General features: G+C 47.3%; 2 protein-coding genes across 2 annotated transcripts in view; both read right to left on the bottom strand.

The window, feature by feature from the left end:
- Nucleotides 1-4395: 4395 nt before the first annotated feature.
- On the bottom strand, nt 4396-13818 carry LOC142581931 (cholesterol transporter ABCA5-like). Its single transcript, XM_075691368.1, has 4 exons — nt 13493-13818; nt 11409-11582; nt 7884-8106; nt 4396-6684 (listed from the first exon to the last, which is right to left on the bottom strand). Exons 1-4 carry the CDS (start codon nt 13720-13722, stop codon nt 6496-6498), a joined length of 816 nt encoding a protein of 271 aa, XP_075547483.1. The 5' UTR covers nt 13723-13818; the 3' UTR covers nt 4396-6495.
- A 4876-nt stretch (nt 13819-18694) lies between these two features.
- LOC142583608 (phospholipid-transporting ATPase ABCA3-like) overlaps nt 18695-20460 on the bottom strand; it is a 60263-nt gene continuing 58497 nt past the window's right edge. The window contains exon 22 of the mRNA XM_075694098.1: nt 18695-18898. Within this exon, the coding sequence (XP_075550213.1) occupies nt 18695-18898 (204 nt within the window). The remainder of the gene's footprint in view (nt 18899-20460) is intronic.

Here is a 20460-nt window from a genome sequence, read left to right as displayed (position 1 = left end):
TGTACATACTTTGATTACGCAATGCCCCTCTGAATGCTGGTATCTCAAATGAATTAAATGCCCTTTAATAATCTATAAAATCCATATAGAGAGGTTTATTGTACTCCGCAGATTTCTCGATTACCGGATTGATGACATGGATGGGATCCATTGTAGAATATCCCTTCGTAAAGCGAGAAGTTCTTTGTTTAATTGAAGTGTTGCCCTGACTCTATCAGAAATAATCTTGGTGAATATATTATACAATACTGAAAGCAAGCTAATGGGCCTACCATTCTCCGATATTTTAACGTCTTCCTTCTTATTGATTAGTACAATGCTGGCATTCTTCCAGCTCTCTGGCACACTCGAAGTCGTGAGCATTGTGTATAAAAGCCGAAAGATTTTTCAAGCATAATACCTCCTCCATCTTTGATTAAAATGCTGTTATTACATCTACTCCTGCCCCTTTTCCCCGGGACATGCCTTGAAAAACCCTTCCAACTTCAATGCTAGTTATAGGAGGAGCCTCTGTATCCTGTTCATCACTACTTCGAATGAAGGTATCGTGACTGCTCTGGGTACACTACAGGTCAGTACAGAATTCTCTGTTGCTTTCACTACATCATAGAAATTGCTGATGGCATTAGCCTCATTATGTTTTAGTGCATACATATCGCCCTGTCCTATGCCAAGTTTTATTCTCACTGATTTCATGCTTGGATCTTCTGTTACTGTACGCGGTTCTTGGTCTTCCTATTGTTATTGAAATGCAGTAAAGTTATTTTCTGTTATAAGTTTTTTCTAACTTACAATGTTCAGATAGGCCTTCTTCAGTAGTAAGTAGAAAAGCGGCGCTGCCTCCGCCTTCATCTTCGACGAGTTGGCTTGGCTGGTCTGTCGACAGAATGACGGCGATGGGGGCCAGCCAGCCATGACGTAGGCGTTTACTTGGGGACAAACGCGGTACAAATATAAGAAACGTCTGTACAAAAAGGCAAGCTTTTTGTACCAGCTTTTCACTTTCTAAAGTGGTTGGAAAGGCCAGCATGTCGGTGGTTAATCACAGTTGCACTCACTTCTGTGGAAGCAGGACGATGGGCGGCTTTCACAATTTGCGAGGTGGGCTGTCGGAATCGCTATTACTTCTGAGCGTTGCTGGCGGAGGGACTCTTTCTTTTTTTAGAGGCTCCTCAAATCGGAAAATTCTGCTTGCGAAACAGCCACGCGCTTTTGGAAGGAACCGCTGCAGGTGTAAACACTACCGAGGGTGAGCTTTGCTTTGCGTCACAAAGGAGTATGTCTTTAAATGTCGGTTGTCATTCCCTTTAGGACACACCACGTGGATCACCTCGGGCGTGCGCGGCGCCGCTACAGTTGCGAAATGCCGTCGGGCACGACCTCATAGCCCAGTGCGCCGGATGATGTAAGGTCCGAAATAGCGTCGCAATGTTTCTCACCAAGTCCTAGTCGGTGTATCGGAGCTGGAGAAAGCTATAGCTTTAAAAAGCGTCCCTCAATTATTAGGTAGAGCATCCGGCCACTGCGCGGTGGGCCTTTGGTTCGAATCTCACCACCAAACGCCTTTTTCGGGAGAGGCCGCGAACGAGGGCAGACAGGAGCTTAACTAACTACATCAAAGTGCCTACTACGAGTAAAGTAATTATTCCTATACAAAAATTCGAGCATGGGGTCCTGTGGGGCTGCGCCCTCTGCCGGTCCCCTTTTCACCCAAGAGGAAATGTTGAGCCTCATTAGGGCCCAGGACTTCCCCTCACAAATCATGGCAGTCCAAAGGGCTCGCGAGAGGGCCGTCAGGTTTCACTTGATGGTCCCCGAGTGGGCCTAGCCAGGTGACGTTGAGTTTGCTCGCGTCTATTGTGGACCAAATAAAGTTGTTTCACTAACTCACTCACTATGAAAAATTATTAGAAGCCACTTCATGATCATTTCGGAATGCATAAACGTTTTTCTGTAGCCATTTCGGCGGTGATTCAAGATTGGCTACAGTTCGTCCTTTTGAGAAAAGGCTCTCTCTTTCTCCGCAACTACTCTTCATGGAAGATTTTAAAAAATAAAATGGCGAGTTACATAGCGGCACAAAATCACTCAAAATTATTATGCACAAGCTGCGCAAATGATAGACCGCTGATGGGACAAGATATGTTGATACCGGGCCATCTTGTCATTAAGAAGCTATATTGTAAAATTTTCTGCATCGGCATGATGAACACTTATATGCTGAAGGTGTGGAGCTCTCCGAACTTCAGACGAAGCAAACACCATCCTTAACGGTTCTCGTAATCTAAATCCATCTAAGCACAAAAATAAAAATAACACTGCACTGAAACATTTAGAACCTGTGACTCATGTGTGCCCTGCAACGAAAGCCGTTAACCGGGTGCACTGGAAAACTGAGAGAGAGCTGAAAGAAACGCCATGAAAAAAAATCTACCACCTAGAATACACACACACATACCGCAAAAAAAAAAAAAGCTACAAATTCGTAAACGTAACGAATTCGCCCTTCGGTAGAAGGACTGACAGCGAAGAAGAAGTTTGAAAGTGCCTCTTTTATTTGTGAGCATTATCTTTTTTTTTTTACTTTACTTGTGGACGACCATTGAAAAGCGGGCGAGTGTTTGCGTCGTCTGTCAGAGCGAGGAAACCGAAACGCACTTGTGGATTCGCTAGCCCTGCTTTCTTCGTGCTACTACCTCTTTGATGCTACGGCGCCTTAGGCTCCTGGCAGAACTTCCAGAGTAATTCCTTACGCAAGACGAAAAAAAAAAGAAAAAGAAAAACGACAACGTATACAATGGCATCTTGGCAGCAAGCCAGCGCCCATGCTCTTTGCAGCCTGGAGGCTGCAAAGCACACTTTGGCGACGACGACGGGGAAGCACACGTGGGAACGAAATTCCCTTTTGTCCCCGTGTCTTCCAGTCGTGGGGTCCGCACAACACTCCGGACACGGTATCGCATTCCGAGCCGTATCAAAATTTCTAACATGGATACGTTTAAGGTACTGCTACCTTTCCCGTGATTCACTGCCCGCCATGGCGGCTAGGAGTACGGCGTTCTGCTGCTAAGTACGACGTCGCGGGTTCAATTCTTAGCTGTAGTAGCTGTAGCCATCCACTACGCCATCATAGTCCACTATGTACCTTCGGGTAATTCGGAGGTTCGCTCTACGTGTACGTGATTGGCCTGCGTTCGATATGCGGTTGCTCTTTTTACCCCGGCTTTTCTTTCCCACATTTGTACAATTTCACCTTCCCATACGCCAGCGTAGGCTAACCGATGGTACGCTACTCCCATTAACCCCCTCTCCATTATTTCGTTTCCTCTTGTAATGCGTACTGCGAAAATCGTTAGCTTCGTGAGCAGAGTTTGATACACAGGGCTTGATGTCCGGATAACCGACAATGAAATGTGGGGCAATAGCAGATGTCTCTCAGCGTCAGCTGTTCCACGAACGTTCACGTCCGTCGCGTCCGAACCCGCCACATTGCTAGTGTGCGCATGCGCATGTGCGTGGCTCAACGGCTGCTCAAGTCTGTGTGTTAGCAGACGCCTTTCAAACTCTGCGGTGTCGCAAGCAGGCTCACTGCTAGCAAAGCCAGGTCGTTAACGTACGTGAATAGCAAGGGAAGTTGCAGGTCGAGCCGTGCCACACTGGTGCACGTTAGTGAACATCAGGGGCGACATATTATTTCGGAGCCCCTTACTAAGCTTTCATAGTTCCCGGTGCGATGGTGTGATTCACTAAAATTTGTTCTTGGGCGATTTGGTTGAACACTAAGGAAATGAGTTCGTGTGGTCGAGTTTACTAAAAAAAAAAATCATCAGCCTTTCCACCCTGTGAAGGGCTGTGTTTATATTATTATTAATATTATTATTATTATTATTATTATTATTATTATTATTATTATTATTATTATTATTATTATTATTATTATTATTATTATTGTTGTTGTTGTTGTTGTTGTTTTTGTTGTTGGACACATACAACGAATGCATCTTCTGACTGTGGAGTGATGTATTCTTATTCTTTTATGAAGTACTGATGTGTACAAGTAAGTAGTGCCGCATGGCAGACGGGAATTCCACAATATTTACAACTTTACTGTGATTTACACAATTAAGAAAAGTAGATGAAACTCGGCGTAATGTTAGGACCTAATTTTCGTTTAATTTGTTTCGGGGCAGTTTCGATAATACAAGAGTCACAACCGTTTTCTGTAACCATACTCCCTCCGTAGACGGCCATGTATTCACAGCAGACGGGAATTCTGTAACGTTTATCACTTCACTGTGAACTAATTATGACAACTAAATGAAACTCGGCGTAATGATAGAGTCGTCTTACCCGCCAAATTCAGTATAATCTTTTATTCCAAGTGGATTGAGAGATACAGAGTATTCGCCAGAAGTTCGAGACGAAGATTTTTTTCCCCTTTCGATGCGACGCGTAGACGAACGGACATCGACCACTGCCGGAGGATAGCTATGTACAGCTTCGGTCTAAAAAAAAAATTATGCGTGTCTTCAGGGAGACGAGGGCCATATGCAAGACTGGTGTGTTGGTACTTGAAGAAGGTATTGTTATCTCGGACAGCATTATCAGCGTCCGATATACAGAGCCCGAATGAATTCTTGGCTTAAAATAAACGCCTAGCTAAGAAAAGCTACAGGTGAACACCATGAAACCTGCTTTTTAAGAGTTGATGCTTTCGGTAGGACAGTAATCAAGGTTGGGTCTGCCATGTTCCAAGACTCTACAAGGTCGGTGGCGTCCCTCCTCAACGAAAACAGCCTTCATCTTCTTCAGCCTGACAAGCGAGGACGCTTTGTGCTCTTCTGGTAGTTCGGGCAAATACCCAATGGCCCTTGCCTGCTTGGTACGACAGAAGCCACTCCATACCTAGTCGCTAGGGGACGGCCTAGGGGTCTAATTGTCCCCTGCCTATTTCAAAGGAGATTCCAATAAACCGCATCATCATCATCATCATCATCATCATCATCATCATCATCATCATCATGGTGGCATGTTCAACGAAAAGGCGCGTCGGGCTTTTATAAATAACTTTGTCCGGGTGAAGAAAAGACACCAAAAAGTCAAGAGAAGCTTTAGCGCTGTGCAAGTATCCTAAACTATCAAAATTAGGAAAAACAATGAGCGAATGCAAATGTGGATCACGAAGAGTATTCTTTAACAGGAAACCTTCGCAAGGAAGGAATCCCGTCCCGCGTCATCATAAGTGAAAGAGTATCCTGGCAACAACTAGTTAGCCAATATTTTTCAAAGCATCCGAATACGTTGCAGGTTGAGCGCCTATTCTGTTCCTTTCTACTACTCTCTTCATAAATCTTTCCTTTCTACGCGCGCTACTATGCGTTCATTGCGGTGTCATTAGTTAAGCGAAAGCCTTTAGTGCCTTACGAGTCGAAAATCCATTGCCCGGCGTTATTGCACCAAAATTCAATGGCAGCAAAATTGATGGTGCCACCCCCGACCATTGGTGGGGGTCGAACCCATGACCTTTGGTGTTAATTAAGGCGAGTTAGTGAAGTCACAGCTGCGATAGGTTTAATTAAGGCACTCGAACCCACGACCTGTGGTGGGAGGAAACAAGTAATAAGAAGTAACAACGCATTCGAACGAGAATGTCCAGTCGTTTAATGAATGCCTCGTGAGCGCGCAGGCTTTCGCCTTCATGCTCTTTAGCGTTGCTGAAGTGATTGTCAACTTTTCGTGTGTAATTACATAGATGCCACTAGAATATTCATAGTTCCAACACTGCAAATACTGGAATGTTAATCCTGCGAATAGCCTTTATTGAACATGGGAAAAACGCTAAGTGTTCGCAATAGACAGCCATTTGCCATCGTATTTTCATTCTGCTTTATGAGAAGAGCCGGCGGAAAATAAAGAAACATTCATGCTATGATTGACGCGCGTACGGGCGTGTTCAACAAGTTCATACGAAACGTCGATTGTCCGAGCGCATCTACAAGTCAAACACGGCGTGGTTTGAGTCCGAGTTCGAAAAATCTAGAGCAGCACTCCATGACGCAATCAGAGTGCCCAGTCAGTAAGAAGGTGCTGCGGGAGGCTTCAGCGCCAACGACAACCACGCGAAATAGTCGTGCCCGTATGGCTGGTGCAAGGTCCTTTCACTTTAAAGTTCCGAATAAAACGCTTTTAGCACTGAGGCGCCCTCGATGAGGGATCGAAGCATTGAACAGAACGATGGTAACGAATACAAACATGACAAAAAGGAATACAGCATCGAACCGCTATGAGCGTCGTTACAACTATACACGCATTACATACAGTTCTATGTACAACAATTACGACGGTATATACTATACACAGCATATACAGTACTATGTACAGCAACGTACAGTGGTCCGTATGCTGGTCGAATTGGCAACCAAATGCAACACAGAGCGCAGCACAATACGCCACTGGCCAAGGACGTTCACCATTGCCGTCAAGCTCGCCCGATGATCAGGAGGTCGAGGCGAGAACCTTGGTAAAATTGATCTGCTTGCGGGCGTAGCTGACGAAGATCTGCTCCAAGGTGGTGTCGCACACGTAGAACTCCTTGAAGCGGTATTTCTTCTGTATGACCGCCATCTTGGAGAACATCTCGCTCCAGGTGGTGTACGTTGTGGCGATCCGGTATTCCAGCACGCCCTGTGGGCCAGCGACAAGGCTGTGTTATCACCGTATCGCTCAACGAATGTCAGAAATCGAGTCAGCTAATCGGTGACGTCGACCCAGTGAGTGTGCGAGAATGATAGGGCAGTGGGAGCGAATATAAATGAGAGGAAACGAGTGATTTAGAATGAGCGAGCGATAGTCTTGGGGGTGGGGGGGTGGGGGGGCGTATACGCAACGTTATACCTGCACACGGTGACGGCCCACTCTTGCCCCTGTACGTAAATTAATGCGAACACTAAATTTGGAGGACTCGTGCTGGTGTGGCGTAGCTTCTTTTGTGGTTCTTGCCGTCACACAGCTGATGTGCTTTACGGTCGTGTTAGGAAGAGTTGCACGTAAAAAAAAGGACGAATACAGGAAAAGACGAAGTAGACGGAAAGCGCGCAAACTATCAACTGGTTTTATTCGTTTCGAAGCTGCATATATAGGCAGTGCTCACATGCGCCTAAAAGGAAGGGGGGAGGAAGGGGAGATGGGAAGTCAAGCCTGCCTCAGGTCATGAAAAGCTGCGCAGAAAATTATTTTCCGCGTAAGCATACGGAAAATAATTACGAGTTCTCTACACCACCCCAACGCTGGTTTAAGTTCTTTAAAGGACAACTGCAACAAAATGCCAGGTGGCATAAAAATCCTAGTTTCATACGATCTTTACCTTTGAATTTACCTTTGAAATTCGAGTGAATGTATCACGAAGAACTCGCTAATGCAAAGATTTCTAATACCAGAATTAGAAAAAAAAGAAGAAACGCTGCCATTACCACTTATCGTCTACTTAAATGGTCTATCTTAAGGTTGCTAATAAAAAAAAATTCGACATTTACCAGCTATGCAGCTTTGCCAAAGTTTATTCAGTAGTATAAGCCATACTTTTCAGCGCCTGTAGGTGGCAGCCATATTTTCCCTGGGACTGCCTGATTAGGCGGAACGAACAGTATCAATAGCCCTCAGCTTGTTTTTATCGTGTACTTGCCACCAGTGTTTGCTCGTCACCAGCTGTCACGTCATCAAACTCACAGTCCTTTCGCGAGTCGCGCCAACAGATGATGACTGGCCTCGACATAGGATGCGCTTGCTGTGAACTGGGCGCGAGAGTTTAAAAAAAAAACCACATTAGCCAAAGTGAAGTTTCGTTGCAGTTGTCCTTTTTTGAGTCGACAGTGACGAAAGCTTGCCTGGAAGGAGTGGTCGAGCTGGCAGCTGTGGAACTCGGCCTTCATGTCTTGCGTCAGGTCTTCTCGGTACTCGGAGTCCTCGAAGGTGTCCTGGCGCAGCTTGATGGTGATTGTGTAGCCACGGCCGAACTTGCTCTTCAGCTCGTCCACCGTGCCGATGCACTCCAGCTGGCCCGAGAGCATGATGGCGATGCGGTCACACAGCACCTCGCACTGCTGCATGCTGGGAGGAGTAAAGGAGAAACACCTTTCATTACACGTATTTTTTGGCCTTATTAAAGAAAAGAATTTTAAATTTTACATACAATCGACGTAGGACATGTAGAGAAGTGAATTGTTAGCAGAGTTCCTTTGGAGGCAACGGCTTACGTATTTTTTAAGAGCCAATTCAGGGGGCATTCCTTGCCGTAATAGCCTGTGCACGCTTATGAAACTTAGAGATACTTGAAACGCTCATATTTGGACGCCTTCATTTTATTGAGGACCGCCAGGAAATAGATTAGGAGATGATGCTCTTAGGAATACGGCCCAATAAACGGCGGGATATACTCTGTTGTATAAATTGGCGCACCAGGTATATGACTTTTTGAGCTAGGCTGCTGGTTAATTTTTACTCAAGTTAGCATAGGGGTAGCATTTCGAAGTGAATTTGGCTTAATAGGACGTTTTCAGGCATTACTAACAAGTGTTGTTCGCAGCAAATTCAAAGCCGGTGTCGTCTGTGGATACGCTACTCGAACCATGGGTGCCATTCCGGACATCGCCAGATTCCGCCATTATTTGAAATAATGTAAAAGTGGCATTTTGTGTCAAGTCGAGGTACTGTAGCAGCCCTCTGCGTCAATCAGCTGAGAAGATTGGCGAATTGCATGATGTGACAGAATTTTACAATGTCCAGCATAGTACCCCAAGTCGATTATACCATATCGGAATGGTACTGCCATCCATCAGAGCTACAATGACAGAGTTTTTGCTGAAGCGGCGACAGATCGCGCCGTCGTTGCGTTGCAGACGTTGCAGGTAACGTCCATCTTTCAGCAGCACTGTGATTGAAAGCAGATGAAAGCTATAACCCCGCTCAGCAGTCGCGATAAGCACGATACGTTTAGAGTATTTATGAAGAAAAAAATGGGGAAGAGATCGATAGGCCCGGATTTGTTACAGGCACATAGATAACAGTGCAAGGTAGATATAGAAGTTTTAAGGAAGAGAGGAAAAATTAAGGAGAGATAGGCAACGTGCTAGAGCAATAAATAGATTACGATTTCTCACCACCCCGTTCCGGAGGGGATGCCAATAAGTCATAATCATCATTATCATCATTAACAACAGCGTTAGAATCGAAATTTTGAGTGGCTAGTTCGGAATTATTGAGAACAAAACCGGTGTGGGGGGGGGGAGTGTTTAAAGGGACCCATAAACGATTTTGACGATTTTCTACAAATGTACTGAATCGTTAGAGTAGGCCCTTCTGATCATTAATTGACGCATCTAAGTTCTCCGCATAAAGCGTGTAATTTATTGTAAGGTTTTAAAAATGCACATCGCAGCCGATCGAAGCACACTGCTCGGAGGAATTTTATGCCGCCCCTACCCATATGACGCAAATCACCCATATGACGCCAGTGGGGTGAGCTATCCGATTGGCTGACCAGGGCGCGTGATCAATAATTTTTCCAACTTTATGGTAAGCAAATTATGTTCGTAATGGTTGGAATGTTAGTTAATTTGTTTTTATAAAATGAAAGTAACATAAAGGGAATGCAGAAGAAAATTTTTTTCAGTACACTTAAGCACTTCCGGCACACAGCAAGTGTCATCTGTTAGTGTTACAACGTGCTCCATCTTTGACGAGAGCTCTGCCGTCGACGAGAGCTCCGCCGTCAGTGTCGGTCTGTCTTTTCGCGAGCGCTATGATTCGACTTTGTTGCGCTGTGGACTGCAAACGTAGCGACTGTAGTGTCAAGCTGCGACATTGTGTCCCTCTGCAAGGCAGCAGACGAGCGGACTGGCTGCAGCGCATCGGACTGCCGCTATCCAATGGGTGCCAGGATTTGCGCGATTGCGGCCGTCACTTTACACAGGAAGATTACTAATGCAATAGCATTTCGCAAGTCCGGTATTAGGGTAAACGCAAGCGCAAGGGGACAGGGCCTGGCCGTGTCTCCTTGCGTGCCGTTTCATGGGATGAACAGAAGCGCAAATGTGAATGGTCTGCACGGTGCAGCCACCTGGTGGCATAGAGGTCAACCAGACACAGTAGCAGTAACAAAATGTATTTTTTGCTGCTGTGTAAATTTTTCGCAGGAGTGTAATCGTTAACACGTTGTTTTTGTAAATGTTTAAGATGTTTTACACTTGGTTAGAGCAATATTAGCTCTTTCTTTGGCTGGTTAATCTCTGCGCCAACGGGTGGCTGGACCGTGGAGACCGATCAGGCAGCTCACATGCGTCAACGCTAAGGTTCCTTCATCAGTTTGAGTTTATGCCTCCACAGTTCCGTCGAAACGTTCAGCTAGTGTGTGGTTGCCGGAATACGAGACACGTTCGGCGCTGCGACAGAATGCTCGCAACGCACGCTGCTTCGATAGCTCTCACTTGGGGTCGACGGCCAAGCGGCTAGCGGAGATGTTTCGCGCGGGCGGGGGTGGGCTCCAAAACTACCGGAAGTGGAAATGTGACGTCGCATCGTGACGCAGAACCAGTGGAGGCGGAGTTTAGCCCCGATCGTTCGGCGAACGAGTTGAGGAGGACAAGCATGGCTAAGGAGGAGGGTAACTTGTAATCGCTTGTAGCTCCATTAATACGTAACGCTTCACTTAAATTGTGGTGCGAATGTTCTACTTAAGCTGTACCCTACGCGTCTAGAAAATTTGTTTGAATCGTTTCAGGGGCTCTTTAAGCAATGCCACAAAACGTGGTAATAAACTACACTCACTGCAAATTGCTACTGCCTCTCATCTAAAATTTTAGCGGGAAGGCGCCACGGGTTTATCTATACATGGTGGTCCTATTTATTTAGCTAGCCCACACTTTAGCTTATAGGCTGGACTACAAATAGGCTTGTACTATAAATTTGTACTGTAAAGCTTGTACCACAATAGCGCTCTTTCCCGTCTCTTTGTTTTTCCTCACCCAAATATTTAAAACTGTTGCAGCGTTCTTTCCTCTCTCTGTTTTTCCTTCCGAAAAAAATTGTTGCGCCTTACCTACATTATTCACGATAAATTTCGCAAACGTTCTAAAGCTATCGACTGCAATCACTTGGTGGAATAGGTGGACTAACGGAACTAATTAGGTTTAACATTAGCTTCAAAACGTGGGGCAAGTGGTGCTCGACGCCGTTAATTGCGAAATGGCGAAATATGGATTTATGTGTTAAAAAAGAAGACACCAACGAAAATGTACACAGGTATATATATATATATATATATATATAGTACAGTTCACTCTCACTTTAGGTGAGTTGGCCAGCTAAGTCGCCATTGCTCGTGAACTCGGCGACCGCAGTAACACTGAACCAACCTGTTTGAGGTGAGCAGTATGGCGCAGTCTGTCATCTGGCGGACGATGCTGAGACTACGCCTTATCTGCGCCTTCGCAGCGACATCCACACCGGTGCTCGGCTCGTCCAACAGAACGACGCTGGGCAGGCCCGCGATGGCGAGCGCTATGCAGAGCTTACGCTTGTCACCGGGTCTGCGTAACACAAAGTTAGTACGCAATTCGCATACACCATCTGCGTAACTCAATGCCTGCCCAGATGCAATAAAAACCCACGAAGAACATTGTGGCTATAAGCGGGATTAAGATTTTGAGCTGGAAACACAAAAGTATACGGCCTCTACGAGCCGATGTGGGGACACTGAGAATTCGTTCAACGAAATATGCAATATTTACTCAGGTGCGGTAATCAGTGCGGTGTCCACTCGTCCGCGGACACGTCATCACCTGAACTGCGCTTGTAGCGGGAAAGAAATAGCGTCCAGAGAGAGTGGCATGCGTCCCGGTGGCGTGCATGAGTCAGCTAGGGCGAAAAAGTGTGAAAGGTGCGCTCGTCCTTGCTCCGTGATTCTGGTAAGTCGAACAGGTGTGCTGAGGACATACGCCTTTGGCCGGCTGCCCTTGGTGATAGTACGCTAGCTATCACGAATGGCCGGCGTCTGTCTCTACGAGCTGCTGTAGCGTGCATATACCTTTATGAATAAGGATTAATTAGTGGCAGCGACGAATGTTCCAACAGCAGTGGCTCCATGCCGGGACGGATATAGCAGTGTAAAATTTCACCCAGAGCAGAGATGGACACGCTGCCACATGTATAGAGTTCACTGCTTCCGCTGAAATATGGAATACTCGCAAAAAGAAGCGGCAAAAAAAGGGGGTTTTACGGGCCACGGTCTCGTTATGAGGCACGCCATATAATGGGGGACTCCGTAAATTTTCCAGTGGTTGTTATTAAAGTGCTTGGAAGAAACAAGTGGTATGTAGGTGGCCTTCTAAGGCGGTAGGCTCAATTACATTGCTAGGGAAGCCTACGGCGTCGAATGCTTTTGAACCCATCGCTAGATATGTCATTTTGGAAGTGGGAAGTAATCTTGCTTGGCTGCCACAGTAATTGAGCCTACCACCTTAGAAGGCCACCTATATACCACTTGTTTCTTCCAATCAATCAGTGCTTAAAAAACAACCACTGGCAAATTTACGTCAGGCGTAACGTCGACGTGGCGCCATCATGTTTATCGCTTTAATCAAGGTGCGCACTTTGTGTTCCCCGCAAAGAAGGAAATTTCGTGAGGCTTTCGTGAATTTCCTGACACATTAGCAGCCTCAATCTTGATTGATTCGTGGGGTTTAACGCCCAAACGCAACAACTGGGCTGCAATAGGAGCCGTGGTGGAAAGCGCGGGATTGATTTCGATCACCCGAGCTTGTTCTGACGTGCGCCTGCAATCTAAGTACACGAAACTCATTGCATTTCGCGCCCATCGAAACGCAGCCTCTGCGGTCGGGATTCGAACCCGTGGCAGCGTGCTCGGCAGCAGAATGCGATACAGAACACTACGCCGCCACGGCGGGTAGCTTCAAACCTGAAGTCGATGCGGACAACGCTATGTGCGAAATGGACGTGTCAGCGCCATACCTAATCATGTTCCAAATATGATACATGCTTGAGTGGATAAACGAACCAAAAAAATTTAAGGAATGCTGAAGCAAGGGCAAGAATGTTCACAGTATGGCATTGGACTATTTTTTTACAACCGCAATACGAGAAAATATGTGTGCCCACGTCAGTTAGGCATGCAGTTATACATCTAAGCATCGCTAAAATTCTAGAATCTCTACAGTCGTGTTTACCTCTTGCTGAGAAAATGCGTTGACGAACAAGTCCTTGTTCTATATAAAATTTCTCTATCTTACGGCGCGCTAGAGCATTAGCTTTATATAGATTGATAAATGCTGATTCATTACTTTCCCGTCTCTGACTGTTCCTTCTTTTACTATATATATATTTTTTATAATGTACCGGTGCCATTCGCCGAGCCCTGTTCTTTGTTAGGTGCTGTGCGCTTGCCCCACAGAGCGCAGTTAAGTCGCGAGAAAGCACGCACGTGTAGCTGCTGGTGATGTCGTTGGCCACGGTGGTCAGCTCCATGATGCGCAGCAGGTTCATCACTATCTCCGTCGTGTCGTTTAGCCGGAAGCCCCGAAGCACGCAGAAGAGCTCGATTATCTGCACCCGCGCATTCGATGGCGATTGGTCACCGTCATTGCAAAGAAACATAGGCAGAAGAAGCAGGGACGCGAAGAAAAGCAGGACACAGAAGTTTCGTACCACCATAGAAAGATGACAGTGCCGTAGCACATTTGGCCAACTGTCCGTTATCGCACACCTTTGGATTTACTGCCCTCCTGGTAATGCGTTTATTATTTGCGTTTCGTTTCTGCTATCCGCTTTCGTCATGACATTTTTGTCGCGGGAACGAAACGTTTGTTTTGTCACGGGCTTGTCAACGCATTTAATGAAATTTACGCTCACCAGGAGTAAACTGTACTAGCTTTCTAAATAATCTATTAAGAGAACCTACGAGAAGTCTCACATGACTGCGTTAGTAAAATAGCCTCAACATGTTTGCTATGAGCCAGAACGATGTCTCGAAGTAGCTCACTGCAAGAAAAGAATAAATCTCACACACGCTATCCATAATTTTCTGGATAGCTGAAGCGTATTTTATCACAAGAAATATTGCAAATGTACCTGCTGGTAACCACGTTTTACTGGAAGACTAAGCGTCGATCGTCTACCCAGCAGATACGTTCCGTAACACGCACTTTCGACTGATTGTAACATCCACTTTCGCCAATATTAAGCAATCACAGTTCCATAGGCAGCACACTCGAGGAACACATGTCCAGCATGGTCGTGCAGTCAACGCCAGAACAATGGGTGATGCATCCACTTATACAAACAAACGTTCTGTTCCGTTCACAATAACGTCAAAGTGTGCGTGCCGTGATGTAGCGCCACAGAAAAAAAAAAAAAAAGATTTTGTAACGGATCGGTGGCGCCATCTGTCTGTCGCGGAGCACGCCGTTCCCCCCAGCAGCGCCAGATGGCCCCACCATTTCATTTTAAGACGAATTGACTTTCTTTGGCAGCGTAATTCAGCTATAGCAGCGCAGTTAAGCTCCGCAGTTCAGCAGCAGTTCAGCTGACGCGCACTTCAGCTTCATTGTGAACGAAAGAGGCAAATCAAATTTGCAAACGTGGCGTCGAATTTAACACATGGTCATGATGATGCACACCTCGCGCCTCTACGCTATGTAAAATTCAGTATACTGCCCGGTGAAAAGCAACTTATAATCTCCTAAGCCTTATTCTGCAATTACCAGCAACATATACCATCTTATTGCTACTAGTCGACCGCTCTCCGAGCACAACGTGGACGAGGTGCCTTTAGAGTAGCGAATATTCATTTAGCTTTGGTATTTGTCCCGTTCAAAGTTTTGTATTTAGTGACACACATACTTCGTCAGAGTGTTGCGATTTGTGTATTCACTGCAAACTATGGGTCAACACAAGTTATCTTTGAATGTAAAAAGCTCACTGCTTTAATAAAAAAAATCAGGAAAATTAAGGAACGCTGAGCGAAAAGCGTACAATAAAACTCAATCTAAAAAAATTTAGCGCCTTCTCACCGAATCCGGGACAAGTCGCAAAGAGATCTGTGAGCTGCCGATGAGACCGACCCATCAAGATGACTAATACTTGTGTCATACGGGCACATTTGGAAGGCCTTGCAGTCAACGGCCTTTGAAATGCCACAACTCTATCGACTCAAAGGAGTTGTCGCGCAGCTACACGGCACTTTTGAAAGGTTGTTGAGTGGTTCAGGCGTTTCTCGCAAAATTGTGTGGCGCTGCGGATCTTTATATTCGCGTTCATGTCACTAAAAGTTAAAAAACATTAAAACCATTTAAAAGCACTATAATTTCTTTTATGTTTGTTTATACATTAAGAAAATTTGTTTATACATTGCCATACATATATGTTTAGTTTTTAAGTTGTTGAGTACCGAAACTGCGGCAACGTTTGCGCCGCTCGATGCGGCTGCCGTTTTGGTGTGTGTTCGCACATGTCAAGTGGCAAAAACACTTTATTGAATAATGAATAACACTCATATTGTTACGTGAAGCTGAAGCCGAATACTATTTACAATTTATTTACAGGGAAGCTCACGGAGGCCAAAATGGCGACGCTATATCAAGCCGGCCCACACGTCGTCTTCGTCCTCCTCAGTGCAGCCACACTGTGGCGGCTGTTCCGTAGCATCACCCCCGGCTGTAGAAGCACCGTCCCGGTGCGTAATCTACCCATCTGCGCTGAAAGGTGTGTGGTATGGTTTTAGTCTTGCCACGTGAACGATGTCACTTGCAGCTGATGATGACGCTGAGAGATCGGCGGGGATGATTTCATACGTGACATCGATCACTTGTCGTACCGCACGGTAAGGACCAGTGTAGCGCAACAGCAGCTTTTCGGAAAGGCCCACACGTCGAACGGGTGACCAGAGAAGCACCAGAGAACCCGGAGAAAAGTGCACGTCACGATGGTGGCCATCATAGAGGCACCTCTGATGCTCCTGTGAGGCCTCGAGACGGGTGCGGGCGAGCTGGCGCGCGTGGTCGGCGTGTGCGATCGCGTCGCGGGCGTATTCAGTGGCGGAACGGGCAGCAAAGTGTCCAAGGGCAACACGGATTCTCGGCCATACAGGAGATAGAATGGTGAATAGCCGGCGGTGTCGTGACGTGATGAATTATACGCGAACGTCACATATGGTAAGTGAACATCCCAGTCGTGGTGGTCGGTCGCAACGTACTTCGAAAGCATGTCGGTGATGGTCCGGTTGAGGCGCTCCGTGAGGCCGTTGGTCTGTGGGTGGTAGGACGTGCTGAACTTGTGCTTTGTCGAGCAGGAGCGGAGGAGGTCCTCGACGACTGCCGACATAAAACTGCGGCCACGGTCAGTGAGTAATTGGCGCGGAGCACCGTGCACTAAAATGATGTCATAGAGCAGAAAGTCAGCGACGTCAGTAGCACAACTTGTCGGGAGGGCTCTGGTGATTGCGTACCGCGTAGCATACTCGGTAGCGACGGCGACCCATTTATTTCCGGAGCCCGAGAGAGGAAATGGTCCAAGAAGGTCTAGACCAACACGGAAAAAGGGTTCGGGTGGGATGTCGATCGGCTGGAGACATCCAGCTGGAGGTGTGGAGGGCTTCTTCCGGCGCTGACAGGGCTCACAAGCGGCAACGTAGCGCCGCACGGAGCGGGCAAGGCCCGGCCAAAAGAATCGACGGCGTACACGCTCGTATGTGCGCGAGACGCCCAAGTGTTCAGCCAAGGGAGCACTATGAAGTTGCTGGAGGACAGTCGAACGCAGGTGCGATGGAATGACGAGCAGAAGGTCAAGGCCGTGTGGATCAAAATTGCGGCGGTATAATGCCCCCTTCTTAAGGAGAAACATCCGGAGAGAGGCGTCGCCAGGAGTTGACTCCAGACGGTCGATGAGGGCGCGTAATGAAGGATCGCGCCGTTGCTCGTTGCCGATTTGAAGCAACTGGGACACAGAGAAAACGCAAGCGATGGCGTCCGCATCAGCCGGTTTGTCGACTGGGTAGCGGGACAAACAATCGGCATCCTGGTGCAAGCGTCCCGTCTTATATACCACGGAGAAGGTATATTCTTGCAGGCGTAACGCCCATCGAGCGAGTCGTCCCGTGGGGTCCTTGAGCGAGGATAGCCAGCAGAGAGCGTGGTGATCAGTGATGACACAGAAGGGGCCTCCGTACAAGTATGGACGAAATTTCGCAACAGTCCACACAAGAGCGTGGCACTCGCGCTCTGTGATTGAATAATTGCGCTCGGCGGGTGATAGAAGTCGGCTGGCATAGGCTATAACGCGATCATGTCCACGCTGGCGCTGTGCTAACACTGCTCCTATGCCGTGACCACTGGCATCAGTTCGAACTTCCGTTGAGGCAGAGGGGTCAAAGTGGGCCAAAATTGGAGGCGTGGTAAGGAGAGTAGTCAGCTGGAAGAAAGATGCGGCACTCATATTGTTACGTGAAGCTGAAGCCGAATACTATTAACAATTTATTTACAGGGAAGCTCACGGAGGCCGAAATGGCGACGCTATATCAAGCCGGCACACACGTCGTCTTCGTCCTCCTTTAGTGCAGCCACACTGTGGCGGCTGTTCCGTAGCAATATAAAGTATTTGTAGAGCATCTGGTTTGATTTGTTCTTTCTAACCGTGAGTACGAGCACACTGTGAATGAGAGGGCATGTTCGCGCTGTTTCCGCTTCCGTTGCTCAAAGGCCATCGAGATTTCGATAGAGTTGTAGGGTGCTCCGTTGACTCGATAGACTATTGACTCGGCGGCCGTCGAAACTACCCGTGAAGCAGCTCGAACTTGACCGTTGAGTCAACTGACTATCGGTTGGAAGGCCTTCCAAACGCCCGTGTGACACGGGTGTAAGTGGCTATACATGGCGTACTGCTACCGAGCCCGAGATTGCTGGTTCCATTCTCGGTCGCTTCAGCCGCACTCGGGCGGGTCCGGAATGCAAGAACTCTAGCGTGTTGAAATTTGCGTGCCGAAGTGGTTGACATTATTCCGTTTTAGGTTATTTCGCCTTCCCTCGCCTATGCTCTCTTATAGAGGAGCTTCATGTTTGTAAACGAGAAACTTATGACGTCACTAGAGCGCAGGCGCTTGTGCAGAATAAAAGTAACACACGTTTTGCTGTTTCTCGTCCAACCAATTCCAATTGAAAATTCGTGGCCCGTAAAAATCGGAGGCTTTGGTGATTTTCCTATGCGACAATAAAAACGTCAGACCAATTGAATCACGCGCTCCTGCCAGAACCTGCAGGTTCGCTGAAAGCATCGGTATACCGCCATCTCTGTGACGTCATGGCTTGGAGCAATTCTATAGAACGTGTGTGGTTTTAGGTGTTAAATAAGAAACCACGAATAAATAATGTACACCGCTAATGCCAACCTTCATCATTCACGCCAACGGAGTGCATATCCGCGCAACTTTCCCACGTGCCGCATTTCTTTGCGCTGTTTTTCTTAAGTGTCGTTCAACGCATTACCCGTTACAGCCATATTATATCTCTGACTTCGTGTAGCATTGTCAACTAATTTTACCGTATATTTGGCGCTCTTTGGCCAGAACTGACCCTTGCGACACGACCGCCCAATAATCACGAACATCAGCACATTTTGCCGACTGGGTTACGCCCTATCGCACCTCTCGGCCGGTGAGGTGGTCGGGCAGGCCAAGCGTGTCAGGGCAGTAGCCGATCTTGGAGGCGTACACCCTGGGTGTGCGTGACAGCGACAACGACGCCAGGTAGACATCGCCCGACGAGCTCTCGGAGAGGCCGGTCAGCAGCTGCATCAGCTCCGTCTTCCCCGCCCCGGTAACGCCGATGATGCCAAGGCACTGCGATGGCGAGGCGTTGGCTAGCTAATCTGTTGGCTTTCAGTCTATCCATGGGTGCTTTTTGTGTGCACTATGGAGTATGGTCATCGATAGAATTTAGGACGAATGTAACTTAATGGTTAACTTTCTTTTGACTTGTTGGAGCGCATTTCGTTTTTTTGTGTGTGTTTTAGTTTGCTAGTGGCTCGCTGTTATCTTCTTCAGGGGTACCTGAAAGGTTTTAAAAATTAGCTCGATACTATATTCAAGGCCTACGATTTAGGCTTTGTGATCTTCTACACCTCTCATACTTACGAGTAGCGTTAAGAGCTAAAAATATAAACTGAACGAGAAAAGAAAGATCGAAAAGGAAAATATTTCTCAGAACATATCTCGCGAGGACTGACGGCGGTAATGCGATTAACACCAAAGCAATGTCTCGACACAACGCATTGCCACCGCCGAAACGCGCCCTGTGTGATGGATATACTCCCAAACGGGAGCCCTCTCTCGCGCTTCCTTATTAGAGTGCCTGCAGGTTCTTTCGAGCAGATGAGCATTTAGGCAGCCTATTCCCCGTGGACATACTGGGCCATCTAGCGGCACCATCGGGGAGTCTGCGCGAAAGACTTTTGCGTGGCCTCCAATATAGCACCGGTGGCGAGCGCTGCCTGTGAGCCATGTACTAAAGTTGGGTTCCTCTTTAGCGCTTCCCTGTGGACACGCTGCGCCATCTGGCGTTCCGATGAAACTCATGACGTTCCCGTCATGATAAGCCGTTATCGCTCTTTAGTGCCTTATCCACCCTCGTTGAACCATTACCAACCGTGATCAGCCGTACTCCGGCGGCGCCTGTGCATGGCGCGGCCAGGCGGGCCGTATCTTGAAAGCGATCTGCGATGGGGACAGAGGGCACCGAGTGCTGATAACCTCGCGTGCGCTGTGTTCTCACCGCTTAGTTCGCGTTGCAGCGAGAGGCAGCACGAAGGTCAATTGGCTTGCTGCTGCGGGCCCAAGGTTGAAGCGATCGTCTTACATGACGGACGGACATACGGGTTTTCTCGATGGTTATACCATGAAATGCTTACGCATTTAAAAAGGTTTGTATTTAAATTTGACTTCGGCAAGCTACCTAGCGCATAACAGCAATTAGGATAGAGCTGTGCTGCATCACGTTGCTTTTTTGTTCCATGGCAGGGTTAGAGCAGTTCTTCTGTAGATATATGGCCCTGTCTGTATACTTCCTTAAAAATTAAGTCTGTGGTTTTACGACACAAAACTGCGGACCTTTAACGTGCTCCCAATGCACACCACACAGGCGTTTTTGCATGTCGCCTCCATCGAAATGCGGCCGCCGCGGCCGGCATTTAATCTCGCGACCTTGTGCTTAGCAGCGCAACGCCATAGCCGCTAAGGCACCACGGCGGGTGGACTTGTCAGTACAGTCGGGAGGATTGGTGGTATTTCTGGAGTTTCCCAGACAAATTGGGAGAGTCGGCAGGTATGCAGCCTTCACATAAGAGAACCACCTTGGCCTAATCATTGAGGCAGCAGTCTGTGAAAAGAGGCAACAAAAGGCGTTC

This window comes from Dermacentor variabilis, chromosome 5 (assembly GCF_050947875.1).
Source record: "Dermacentor variabilis isolate Ectoservices chromosome 5, ASM5094787v1, whole genome shotgun sequence".
Classification (NCBI taxonomy): Eukaryota; Metazoa; Arthropoda; class Arachnida; order Ixodida; family Ixodidae; genus Dermacentor; species Dermacentor variabilis.
This window is presented reverse-complemented; position numbering and strand designations above follow the sequence as displayed.

Excerpts from the sequence above, each read along its gene's own strand:
- LOC142581931 (XM_075691368.1), bottom strand. The coding sequence starts at position 13,722 with ATGGTGGTACGAAACTTCTGTGTCCTGCTTTTCTTCGCGTCCCTGCTT. Across the intron at positions 11,583-13,492 it reads GACATCACCAGCAGCTACAC|ACCCGGTGACAAGCGTAAGC; the intron begins GTGCGTGCTTTC and ends TGTGTTACGCAG. Across the intron at positions 6,685-7,883 it reads AGCTCGACCACTCCTTCCAG|GGCGTGCTGGAATACCGGAT; the intron begins GCAAGCTTTCGT and ends GCTGGCCCACAG.